At 40.3% G+C, this 13,142-nt stretch overlaps 1 protein-coding gene across 1 annotated transcript in view; it reads right to left on the reverse strand.

Annotated features, from left to right (window-relative positions):
- The window catches only part of NAPEPLD (N-acyl phosphatidylethanolamine phospholipase D), a 46,776-nt gene that overhangs the window by 23,102 nt on the left and 10,532 nt on the right, over positions 1-13,142 (reverse strand). The window contains exon 2 of the mRNA XM_085654024.1: positions 751-1,063. Within this exon, the coding sequence (XP_085510150.1) occupies positions 751-1,063 (313 nt within the window). The remainder of the gene's footprint in view (positions 1-750; positions 1,064-13,142) is intronic.

Raw genomic sequence — 13,142 nt, forward strand, 5'->3', positions numbered from 1 at the left:
TACAGAGATAAGAAAGGGCCATGACTTCTGCTCCTCTCTCTCACCCCCTTCCACCTCTGTGCACCCCTACAAGGATCTCAAACTCTTAAAACAGGTGTTTTCCAGTGAAACATTTAAACGTTTACTCCATCTTCTTTTATTCCAGTATAAGGACCAAGCTCTGATGAATTTGGCACAAACTTGAATTGACTAAACCAATAGCGCTTATCTTGGCTTTCCTCAATGTCTAATTTCGAACTTAAGGTACTTAAAAATGCCTAAGCTAGGACCTTGCTTCACCTCAAGCATAATGACTATTTGTCCCACGCCTTACAGAAGCTGCACTGGCTGCCATTTCATGACAGAATAAAATTGGAATCCTTGTTCCTGGTACACCAGGACTTCCTGGAGATTCACCTTCTATGAACTAATGACATCACCATGAACTATCGCTACATATACAAAAAAGGTGCCGGGTACACAAAAAGTTACTCAGGTCTTCAAGATTGTTCCAAGATGCCCTGTACTGAAACACTACCCCACTGAACTTGCAATAAGTGAGACAATTGAGGATTAACATCATGTGCTCTGAAGACCTTTATCTTTTCTGTAAGTTAACGGACGTGCAGCTTTCCATAGTTGCTTTGGAGTACATTTTACATTAGCAGTGCTAGGTTGAAGTCAAATGCTGTGTTAATCAATATACCACAAAATAACACACCATGTTTAAAAAAAATCTTAGATGCACATGTTTGTCTAAAAAGTTATTACCTCTTTTGAGCTTGGAACGTTGCTGTTATTCTTTTCAGTAAGGGCCCATTTCAGAATATTTTTCAGTGCAGGGGCCTTATACGTTGGCCAAGGATTCACAAATTTTCCATCTTTACCTCTCATCGATTTAGTAACGTCTTCCTCTAATCTGTAATCCAACCGAAAGCTTCTCCTCGAGGAGCGGGATGAATCACTTCCCCTTGAACTCTGGCTGGAGGTTTGTCGCTTTCGGACAGTTTCCTTGGGGTAATGGATATCTGTACCTGCCGGATGTTCTTTGTGATCCTCCTCAGCGCTGTTCTTTGGAAATGAGCTAGACACCAAACAAATTAAGACAACACAATATATCATATCAAATGTTCTTTATGTTAGACATAGCCAGTTTAAAGCACTCAGTAGATTATGTGAACTGGACCATTGGTTGAAATCATACTAACAGGGTAATCTGAAAAAATGCGGTAGAGTTTCAATAGTATTAGCAGGACCTTCAATAACTAGGTCAATCGATTATCAATCAGGGTTACTGTAAAACACTGGAATAACACACACAAGTAAAACAAATGTGCTGCTCACAAAATCAGACTATGACTAATCTAGGGATTAAAAATTTACCTTGTTAAGATTAAAATCAACGACACAAGTGTCTAGTTGCCCAAAACATGGATCCTTAAAGCCTCACTCCCCTTTCCAAGCTACATCATGCAGAAGGCTGTATGTCGAGAAGACAAAGAAGACAGTTTTCCAGTCCTTGGTGTTGAAATAAGAAATCTGTATTTTCTGGGACTTGAAGTGTATTTGGTTTATGTGAAAGAAAACTCAGGACTTGATAATGGTACTCTTCTGACAGAGCCACATTGCAAACATTGGCATAACTTCCTAGACAGAGCTATTCTTAGACACATGAAATGTGATGGGACAGCATGCATCACCAGGGTTTGCAAATCTCATAAATCATACGATAAGATCCCCTGTCTGTGACGAAGGGCACACCACAGTTAAGTAGGGAACATTTTCATAACTATTTTAAAATTCTGTTTAACTAGAATCAACAGTAGCCCAGAAGACGTTCTTCTTTAGTAAATATAGGGAAGTTAAAATTCAGATATGCAACTTGAAAGCATTACAGCTGTTCACACACACACACACACACACACACACACACTATTGCCCATCGGACACGCCTCTGCTAAAGGCTCTGCCTTGTAGTTGGGAGGATGTTGCTTGGACTCTCCCCCTAGGTTTGGCTCCATAGAAAACCTCTGCTTCTCAGGTCCTTAAGTTTTCCAACAGTGTTGCTTGGTCATCTAGATCAGTGAGCTGTTCTTTTTCTCTTTCAGAAAAATTATTAGTTTGACATTTATGGAAAGGCTAAAGTCAGTAGTATCTAAAGGGAATGGAGTTTACTTTTATAGCCATATTCACTACTCGGTTCAGTCACCTGAAGCAAGCCTCTTTATTTTACAATTCCATGTGATATGCTCTGAAGTCTATTGCCTTACCTACGGTCCCAAATTTAACCAAACCTGTTCATGTTTCCAGTATCCTCCTCTACCCCATCCATAGCCCACCCCTCCCAGCTACATGCTTACTCTATTATTCCTAAATCTGTGTTTGTGTAAAAAAAAAAAAAAAAAAACTCCATCTAGTGATTTGAAAAATCAATCGTTATCCCACCTGGCGCACTAGAAAGTGTGTTGAGGAAGCTACTAAGTTTAACTTCAGTATCTAGCCCTCCCTGTAAGAGGATTTGTTCCCAAATAACTAAACAAATTTTACAAATCTGACTGATCAGTCAGACCATAGCCCATTAGAAGATTCATACAGGACCTCCCTTCATACTGAAACTCACAGAAACACTTCTAACTGAAGTACACCCACCATGGCCAGCTTTTTGTGCGTTTGTCATTCAATAATAACCACCATAGTTTCAATGTGGAATGACGATGGAAGTGGCATGCACGTGTCAGCTGGCTAGTGTTAGCATTTGATACCGGTGACAATCACATATAGTTGGAATGCCTGCAAACCGAAGCGCGGATTGGATTCTGGAGAATCGGATGTCTTTTTTTCTTTTTTTGTGGATCAGGAGAAAAGAGCAGGCACTGGCACCTTTAATTCAGCTTTGTTCTTTCAAACTCATGGCATCCTCTGGGATGCCCCTTCTACACCATTTTGGTATAAACAATTCTATTGAACAGCGCATACCTTAAGTATCAATAAAGCACAGAGTGTGCTTTGTCCTGGTCTAGATAACATATCCGTATGAATTAATGCATTACCCCAGGCAATAACAGGCTTCACCTCACAAAGTAAAATCTTTTGTTAAGAACTTACTGTAGCCATGACCATCCATGGTCCTTGTAGATGGGATTGCCTTCTGACAACAAAACCATTCCCCTCTAACATATAATGTGCATTTCATACCCACCCTACACTTGTTTACCTTAATTCCCAGACAACTGACTCAAACAGGCCAATCACGAACATTAAGTTAGCTGATGCAACCTCCTTGCATATAAGTAAATGTGTATATTAGCAGTAGGCAGTCCATTCTCTTAACAGTTACTCCTCGTATGAGGGGGATATTACAAAGACCCTTCTCTGCAACATACATCAACTTGCTGCAGATCTTGTGCATCTTGGACCCCCAACATAACCCCTAAGATGCTTAGCTTTAGAATGCTTAGTAGAACACTGACTCTTTGAAGTTAATTGTCTCGTTTCAAGTAAATAAGACTGTAAAAGTTGCATTTAACCAAACAAAGAGTCACAAGACATAGAGAAACCTATGCGGCCCGGATATGAAGATGGCATGCTATGTAACGGGACAACTGTTCCCAAGATCCCATCCCTTAACGCTGCTTTATGTTGAAGCAGGCTGCTTTGAAAAAAAGAAGTTAGTAGGGTGAATTACGATAAAAAACATTCCCATCCTTAATAAAGCTTGTTGAGTTGGGAGTGGAGCTTCACGCCTCTGATACGTCCTTATTAGGCCATAATATGGACACTCCAGAGTGTCCACACAGCTGTGGCTCTACGTTACAGACCAACAAGATGTCTCCCTGATAATATCCTCTCTGAAGGTTTTATCCACTTCTCAAACACCCAATGGATATTCTTGAGTAACCTAAAATGACTCCTGACGAATGCCAGATCCTCCATTAAATTTCAGTCAAACTTAAAGGGTCTGTTGATGGATGATAATTCAGATCTCCTCTTACTCAAAGTCCTGGCTCTCTGATCATACTATGCTGAAACAAGATGCTTTTATGAAATTATTCACTGGGCTAAGGCATGGGGCTTCTTGGTTATCTTCTGACATGCATCCCAGGTAGAAAAAACTCAATTTCTCCATACCTGGCAGGGAACTGGTACTCTTGAAGTTTCCTTTTTTTTTTGCTACTGGCATCAATATAATCTTGTGTCACACAGTGAGTGCTGAATCGGCTTCCAAAGCAGGCATAAAATTTGAACTTGCCATTCAAGTTTAAAACAGTCATCAATATGGCGTCAGTGGAGACAAGAGCTCCAGTGAATTAAGTTCACAGAGAGTTCCCCGCCTCCCGCCCCATTATCCCACGGACTACAGCCGGCTTTATTGAGTAGGTTGCATAGGCTCATGGTGTGTACCTCACCACTACCGGAGGATGCCTCAGATCCATCTCAGTGGCATTCTGAGACCAAAGAGTGAGGCTCTGGAAGGGCCAGGCTATGAGCGGGGCGCTCGCCTCCAACTGTATTCACTAGTGCTGCCCTGATGGATTTCATTGCTGTCGAAGGAGCCTCTGTGTAGAACCCAGTGCCTCAACTGGTGCCAAGAGTACGCATCGCAGGAAGGGCTTGGGAGCCCAGGGTGGAGGCAGAGCCTCAGAGAGACAGACTGCAGAGGGCCCTTTAGGCCAGTTGAGGCGCAAGGTCTTCTGGAGTCCGAGAGGCCCCGGTGGCATGGGAAGAGTAGATGGAGGAGGAGTTCTGTATCATTGAAGGTCAAATTTTAGACTCTCCTGGACATCCAGGCTGCACTTGGATCCCTGAGCTACCCTGACAACTCTCACTAATTGACTCTTTGATGCCCGAATGTCATCAACTCTGAATATACCGTGTTTACAAGAGAAACAACACATCTCTAAACAATCCATGGAAACGTTTTTCAGAAACAACGCAAAGAACTGGCTAAGTAAAGCTGCTTTCTCCTAGTAAGTTGCCTTTCAAAGTATTTTGCTTACATAAAGTGAAAATGTAATAAATCTGTGATACACTAAGAGAACGCAGCTATAAAATCGCATTTTCCAAATAAAGTCTGTTGATCTGTAGGAGCTTTGTTCGACATGCAAATCTTTTTTGCTAAATTCCTGCCTGTGCTTTCAGCTGATTCCTCAGCAATGCGGGTCACACACACACACACACACACACACACACACACACACACACACACATACCGGGATGATTATCGGGTCCACATACCAGGATTACATTGGCTTAAAAATCAATAAGCACATTCTCCACGTTGAAATGTTGGTATTGAAGCAGTCACGTTGTAAAGTGCATGTTCGTATTTCAGTTGTCGCAGTGGCCTGTCCAGAATTACATGTTAAAAATTCCCACCCTAGCTTTTGGACGAAGTACTGTCATGTCAGAGTAGAAAAAGTATATTAAAATGCAACAATAGTTTTCAAAAAAATCTTTTTCCCTTAGTATATCCCCTAGTTCCGTTTGGCATTCCTTAAACCTTGTAAGAATTCAATTGTTTTTAATATTTATCTCATTGCCTAACGATCCTATTTTGTATTGATGTTTTACTTGGTTTATTATATTCAATAAAGCTTTCTAAACTTAAAAAAAAATGCAACAATAGTGATAAAATAATATTCTGATTACTTTTTTAATTATATAAATTGTACTAAGTGTGCACCCCCTTCAGACTCAAGCACATTAAATAGCAGTAAGAAATTGTTCTTACTAACATGGGGGCAGCAGTGATGGAAGCAGCTTATCACGGACTACACTGGTGGGCCTGTTCACCCCCAGCCTACTAATAGGTGGAGATAATTAGATTGGGGGTTCTAGTGTCCTTGAAAAGTCATTGTTTCTCAGAGAGACTGCCATCTCAAGACTCCTTCTGCTTCCTCTATCAAGAGGATACGTGAACAGGTGCCTCAGTGTAGTTTGAGCTCTTATCAGTCTCCCCAAGAAGAGATTAAACTACTCCAAAAAGTAAAGGCAGCAGCCAACGAATTCCAAATGCAGGAGCTTTAGGTGAATTTTAGGGAAACACAGTGAACCCTCAACAATGTATTGAAGGTGACTATGTACCATTGTTGACACTTGTTGTGTCTGCAGAGTCATTTAAGCTCTGGAAGATGTTACATAGGCACTACTTTATCTATGCATGCAAGTATGGGTGGAGATGTATGTCTAAGCCTAAAACCGAAGACCTGTTGGCTTTGCCAATGCTTGTATTTTGTGTTTATACTATGTATGTTCTACCATATACTATTCCTCTTGGTCGAATACTGCCAAATCATGTGCCCAGCCCAGAGGAAACCGGTTTCCCTATTCCCCGAAATACATGTGGCTATAATCTTTATGAAAACGCAAGCCATGAGATGTCTAATAAGACTGTGCTTTAATACAGCTGTAGATTGTTTAAAAGAAGGTGTTGAAATTGTACTGATGTTATCCAATGTCAAACAAAATGTTGTTAGATAACAATTGTATTTGTTGGTTACATCAAACAAAAATCCCTTTGTGAACATAAAGTTCGATGGAAATTGTGCTTATGTCTTATAAATAAAATGAGCATAAGCATAAATTAACTTTGTGTCCATTGTGTTTCTTAATTGTTGTTAGTGCCGTTAAAGGGCCAATAAAGAGTTGATACTCACTAAAAAGATGACCTGAGAGTAGTTTGATTTTATAGCATTTGAAATGTCTGCACACAATAGACACTTTGCAATAGTCAATTCCTCATTACTATTCAGATAATCAAAAGAGCATTTGCCCATTAAACACTAAAATGGCAATTAAATAAAATCCCTTTGTGAAAGAAATTAAACATAATGAAACTATAAATGGTAAATAACTGAACGTTTAGCCCCAAATCCCAAACGTTAAATGTATTTTAAACTGTTTCAATTTGCTTTTACTTCATTTAGTTTTCACAAATTGACGGATTGAAGACAATGCGCAAAGCCTGCTTGAAGTATGGCTATGCTTAACAATTATTGTTCAATGATCCGGAAGTCGGTCAGCTCTTGCCTAATTCTAGTAAACTAGGATTAAAGTGTGTTTATCAGTACTTTTCCATTAGAATGATGATCAAACATAAGCTAATATAAACTCAACTGTGCTATAAATTCTATTCAACAGAACAGCTGCTGGTGGCCTTTAGTGTGCCATGGGATATTTGACCCTACTTCTCTTTAACATATATTTAATGTTATGGTATGTTATAGACACTTGTATGGAGCTTTTAGCCATTGTTATGGCACCTTAGTACTTTATCACCCACTCCGATTAGAATTCTTGAAACCATCGTTTGATTGCGGCTAGTTCAGTTCCTAGTTTCTTACTAGCCTATGAGATCATGTGAATATAAAGTGAGCTCAATCTAGGAAGGTCGGTGTTAGACTTTACACAACCTGTTGAATTATTGTCATTCAACTTTTATAATTCTGATAAGGTGAGAATCATTATTAAAAGAGTAATTGTAATTCACATTTTGTACCTACAGCAAGAAAATCTGTTAAGAGTCAGCAGTGAGAACACATCCAATTGAAACCACTGGAGATGAGTGGGATAGAAGTATCTCTAAAGCTATACTTAAGCCCCGTGCGGGTTTTCATGAAACATCACTAAGCTCGAAATTGACAGGGTCTCTTACATTGGGTGCAGGGCTAAAACAGGTGCAGACCGAATTTGCACCCATTTTAACACTAGCATCTATTTTTGCGGAAGAACTTACCACCAGCTTATTGAAGGTATTAACTACGGACAAAAAACGTTACAACAAATGAGTAATAACCAACAAACACTCCATATGAGCATGTTATGCCTCATTTCTTCCTGCACCGGTATGTAAATCTGTAGCAAAAACACATCCACGGCCCAATGCAAATGTTATATCCACCAGGTGTTGTTTTGAGCCTCTCTGTACTACTAAGAGCTAAATGAACCCTTAAAAGTAATAGAGAGATTATCACATTATATTTCCTTATCAAATAAGGGCCATAAGGGATTTGTTTGCCCATTCAGACTCCACTCCAATTTCAAAAGGAAAACTAGTTTAGGTAAAATTGACAGCCCTTCCAATTTACACACTGGGACTCAAATTGGTCCAAGCAGAGTCTTGGAAAAAATGCAAGTGTTAGTTGATTAGGACTACACCCAAATTACGCCACAGGAGGCCCTTTCGTCTTTCGTAATGAGCAAAAGAATCATGTATTTTGGTGGAACCAGACACAAGTGTGTTCAGATAAATTAAGTTGCATTGCCCGGACAAAGTTCAAAAAAGGACTAAAGCAGTCTTGAGCAACAATCTGGTTATCAGCTAACAAATAGGCCAAGACAACAAACAGGCAATATAAAGAACAATTCTCAGACTTTCTTTCAAGGTCAAACGAAGTTTCTTGTGTGCTGAAATTAGGTAATGTTTAATGGCCAACCTGTGTCACAATGACAGATAAATATGTTGATACTTTACAGACGATCCCCTTCGACTATTTCCAACACCCAGGCCTCAGGTCCCAAACACAGTATCTATCAGAAGTCACGTATGGCTAGGACAGGTTACCTCTGCTATTGAACATAAATCTACGCCCTAGAATTACATCACTGGCTTTTTCGGGTTCATCTTCTATGCTAAAAAATGCCCAGTAGATATCCAGGATGAATGGATCCATACCACGTTTTCGAGATAACTATTACTATTCCACCTCCAGATCCCTCAGACTTTTGCAGCCTGGTTTGACCCCAAAATCTATGAAATGTTTACAATAGGCAGAAAACTTGCCGGTCACAAAAATACCACTCTGCTTGTGATGTGTCAGCGCTGGAGACGTTGCCAAGTCACAGTCTCCAACAACACGCGCATCAGACCAGAAGGATGCCTGGTAATAGAGTGTGTTGATTTCAGTTTGAATGCTCTAGGCATGAGTCAACTTGCTTCCCAGGGGTGCGCAGTGTAGTAGGGGGTGCCAGAGCACAGGAGACCGTAGGGAGAGGAGGAAAAAGGGGGATCAGATGAGTCACATGAGGAGGGGGAGGCACACGAGACATGGGAGTAGAGGAATCATGAGGCAGCAGGGGGAGGGAGACAGAAGCAACGGGGCATCACCACATGTGTCAAAGGGCAGCGGAGAAGAACAACAGGGGAAGACACTGAGCTATGGAGGAAGTCAGGCCGCAGGTTGTTAGCAGAGGAGGAGGGCCCTGTGCATTTTCAAGTGGTGTTACCAGGTAGGCAACGGAAAAAGTTTACACCTCTGCTGACCTGTTGCTCGCCATCCACTTTTTGACCCGGCGGCAGTGCAGAGCTAAATACACAGGACGATAAGTCTATTTTTTTATTACCATTATTGTAGCCAATTTTGTAAAAATCAAGGGATTTTAGAAAAGTGCCGATTTCATGATTTTTTGGCAAAATACTAAATCCCTGGGGGGTCTGATTGGAAACTGCAGCAAGACTTCCAGCTACAACCCCTAAACTTTATAACCCATCATCTTTGTAATATAGAAAAACACCTATTGTAAACAACTACAGAACCACAAACACACCACTGACATTACGGCTCATAAATTAAAACTTTAGTCCACTCTATGCCAGAAGGCTGAAAAAGAGAGCGGGAAGGTAGTGGGCCTAAAGAAACACAAAGGAAGTATGTCTAACATGCTATTTAACAAAACCTTAGCTATAGACATATCTATACACATTTCTGCTACTGATCCTTGCATGTTATAACAATCCACATTCACACAAGATACAGAAAATTGAACTACTCCACAAGTGCTTTTGTGTAACTGCTGGAAATCTATTTTTTAAAGAATGTAATCATTGGTGCTACAACAACAGACTGTGCTAGTAAGTTAAACAGGCTTTTTGGTGGCAAGTTCCCGCTCAATAAACTATCTTTAACATATTTGACAATATGGTCTTAACATTCCTTTCCAAAACCTCATATCATCATGTTTTATATTACATCCCAAACTATAAACTGTGCTGAACCTGAATTTGCCCTCAACGGTAATCGAGTAAAAAGGTATATTCAATGACATGCTCACTCTTGAACATGGCAAGAAAATATTTAGGAGCGAGGTCTCACTCCTTCTCTTTGAATAATCCTGATCCTCATCCCATGAATTCACAGAGAGATCTTTTTTGTACTTTTGCTAGGAAAAAAAAGACCAGGAGATCAAGAGATTGGCTGTGGGGATTAATTGAGTAAATAATTTTATTATGGCATAAAATCTGGACATCAGAATTTAATGGTTTAAATTGAGCCATTATTAGGGACTGCCTCAATCTGAGTTTTCTATTGCGTAGTCCATGGCTGTCCTACATTAAACAACGTTTTGGGGATTTGGAACACCCACAAGTTTTTGGGGCAGCCTGAATCCAGAGAAAATATAAGTAGAAAATACTTGAAAACTGAGTGCCTAGGGCATTTTGGGGAGCTTAGCCAGTCTATAGAATTGTTGTAGCCCAGTGTACTAAAGAGTCATACTATGCTGACCACATATGATATGCAACCCTACCCTAAGTCTGCACTGATTCCTAGACATCGGTTTGTTCTTATCCGTTTTAAAATAGACATTTTTCATTGTTTAACCAGTGTCTCCATAATGAATAATTGGTCTCAAACATTAGTAAATTGCCCCTGTGGACAAGTGTCAAATCACAGCACCATGCATTTGGTGCTCTTTTGCAAAAAGTATACCAAACAGAGGAAACGTTATAATGTTCCAATGTCAAGGTCTTTTAATTTTACACAATGTCGTCCTGCATACCTTCTTTTGTTTTAACAAACCTTATCTACTTTGGACATTTGTTGTTGTATGTCATGTTTCCAGTGAGAGGTGATTATTGGAAGAAAGAAATTCTAATTGTGCAAAAAAATAAAAAAGAATAATTGCTTTGCTTTTTATCTACATGGTTTTAATCATTTATGCATGCGAGTAGTGGTCTTATTTCTGTATAATGTGTTTAATGAACTGTTATGATGCACTATAGTTCATTAGGTTTACATATTTGCACTATGATTTTAACATATGCCTCTGTCTTTTGTTTTTTGCTTTTAAATGATATTGAATAAAGCATATTTGACTTGACTAAATCGCAAAAAAGAGACAGATGTGGTCAAAGACAATTTCTCCCAAAAAAGAGAAACACTCCAGTTTCAATGTTACCACATCTCAACCCACTGGTATGTGTCCAGACTAGAGATATTGGGGATACATAAGGCTACCAAATAGGTAACAATATGAGACAAGATGAATTAGTGGTTAATCGTTGAAAAATAAAATCGACAAACGTGGCATATAATATGTTCACTTTATAAAGCTATGCTAGACTAGTAGGGCCACTTTGACAAGTGTAAACTGTTCATGAACATTAATAAGAGAATTTTGGGAGTCAATAAGGGAGAGAGGTAGCAACAGAAAGTAAACCAGGTTCTAAAACCCCAGTTTACCATTTGTAATTCCCATTCCTAGTTCCATTCCCTCTGCCTCAGAGACAAATATGGGACAGCTGTACTCACTGTTCCCTGTAAGGTGCGCACAAGCATCTATCTCACTTCCAGCGCTCAGTGTGGTGTGTGAAGCACGCACGGCGGCAGGTAAGCTCAGCAGCAAGTGCCTCCTGCACTTGAAGCATTTATTTTGTTAAAAGGGCGTGGCTGCGGGGCAGATTGTATGCCTTTGTGATAGTATTCATGTTAATTGCAGAGCCCGTCATGCGCTGCAATTAACATGATTACTTTCACATAGGCACACAATCTGGCTTGCAGCCGCGTCCTTTTAACAAAAGAAATGCAGGAAGTCTACAAGTACGACGTGTATTTTCAGGTGATTCTTAAAGCACACGTTGTGCTTGTAGACTTACTGCATTTCTTTTGTTATTAGAATGGGGCAGACTGTGTGCTGTGCTCCATTAACAAAAGAAAGGCAACAAGTCTACAAGCACGACGTGTGCTTTCAGAATCACCTGAAAGCACACGTCGTGCTTGTAGACTTGCTGCATTTCTTTTGTTTATAGAGCGGGGCAGATTGTGTGCTGTGCTCTAATAATCCAGCAAGACTACAAGCAGGATTTTAAATAGGCCAGGTCCTGCTGGTGCTCAGCAGTTCTTAAAAGCAGGTGCCGAGATGGGAACCTATCGGGCTCTCCATTTTTACCTTCAGGGTGGAGGGAAAAAAAGCTTAACTCTGCAATAGTACAATCCATCACTGCTTTTAATGTAACTTCAAAGAGACTCACTTTTCGGTTTTATATAGCACAAACTTGGAGCAATCATGAGTACCAGTTACACAAGGACACATTCAAATTTTGAATCACAGGATGTTGAGCCGACGTGAGGCTAGAAGCTGCTTTCTCAGCTCGAAAGTCGGCAGCTCTAGCCTTAGCCACAACCTCGCCCGCAAGATTGGAAGCATTTTCAATATTATATACATTATAGTCATAGTTGTTGCATATTTATCTTATGCAATTTACAACCATTGAATAAGCCAGTAGACCTGGCTTGTTGAAGGTGTAATGTTACTTGTTGTGTTATATATCTGGATGAATGGACAGAAGCAACAAAATACCAGTGGGGCAGCACACGATGCTAAGTACAGATTTTTAGCTTAAGTGTTTCAAGCCACTCCCTTGTTAATGTGTATGCAATGTAAAGTACACCCTACGCTGGTATGAGTGGTGCTTTAAAACGAATTAAATGCATCTCAGAAAGAGTGGTAATGGAGATTTGAGGTGCACTGTTAAAGGGTAATAGTGAGGGAATCACTGGAAGTGGTCATTGGGAGGAGCACCAACAAACATTGTCGCACAGGGCGCCACCAGTGCTAAGGCCGGCCCCGTGCGGGGCATATTGTGTGCCTCTGAGAAAGTATTCATGTGAATTGCAGTGCATGACTGGCGCTGCGATTAACATGAACACTCACACAATCTGTACTGATATTTGTCGACGCAGTCGGTCCCTGGAGCACATAGCCTTGGCTGCAGCGCAAAGAGACTTTACACTGCCGCACACAGAGGGAAAAAATTGAAGGGAAAATTCCTGCAGTGTGGGGCAAAGTGTCAACACAAAAATGTCACCATGACAAAAGGTTGCATGATGTCACCTCTGTTATCCCTGCCTTTCTGCTGAGTCAGAGTCCAAGAAGCCATTAGATTT

Source organism: Triturus cristatus, chromosome 4_1, assembly GCF_964204655.1.
Source record: "Triturus cristatus chromosome 4_1, aTriCri1.1, whole genome shotgun sequence".
In the NCBI taxonomy this organism is placed as follows: domain Eukaryota; kingdom Metazoa; phylum Chordata; class Amphibia; order Caudata; family Salamandridae; genus Triturus; species Triturus cristatus.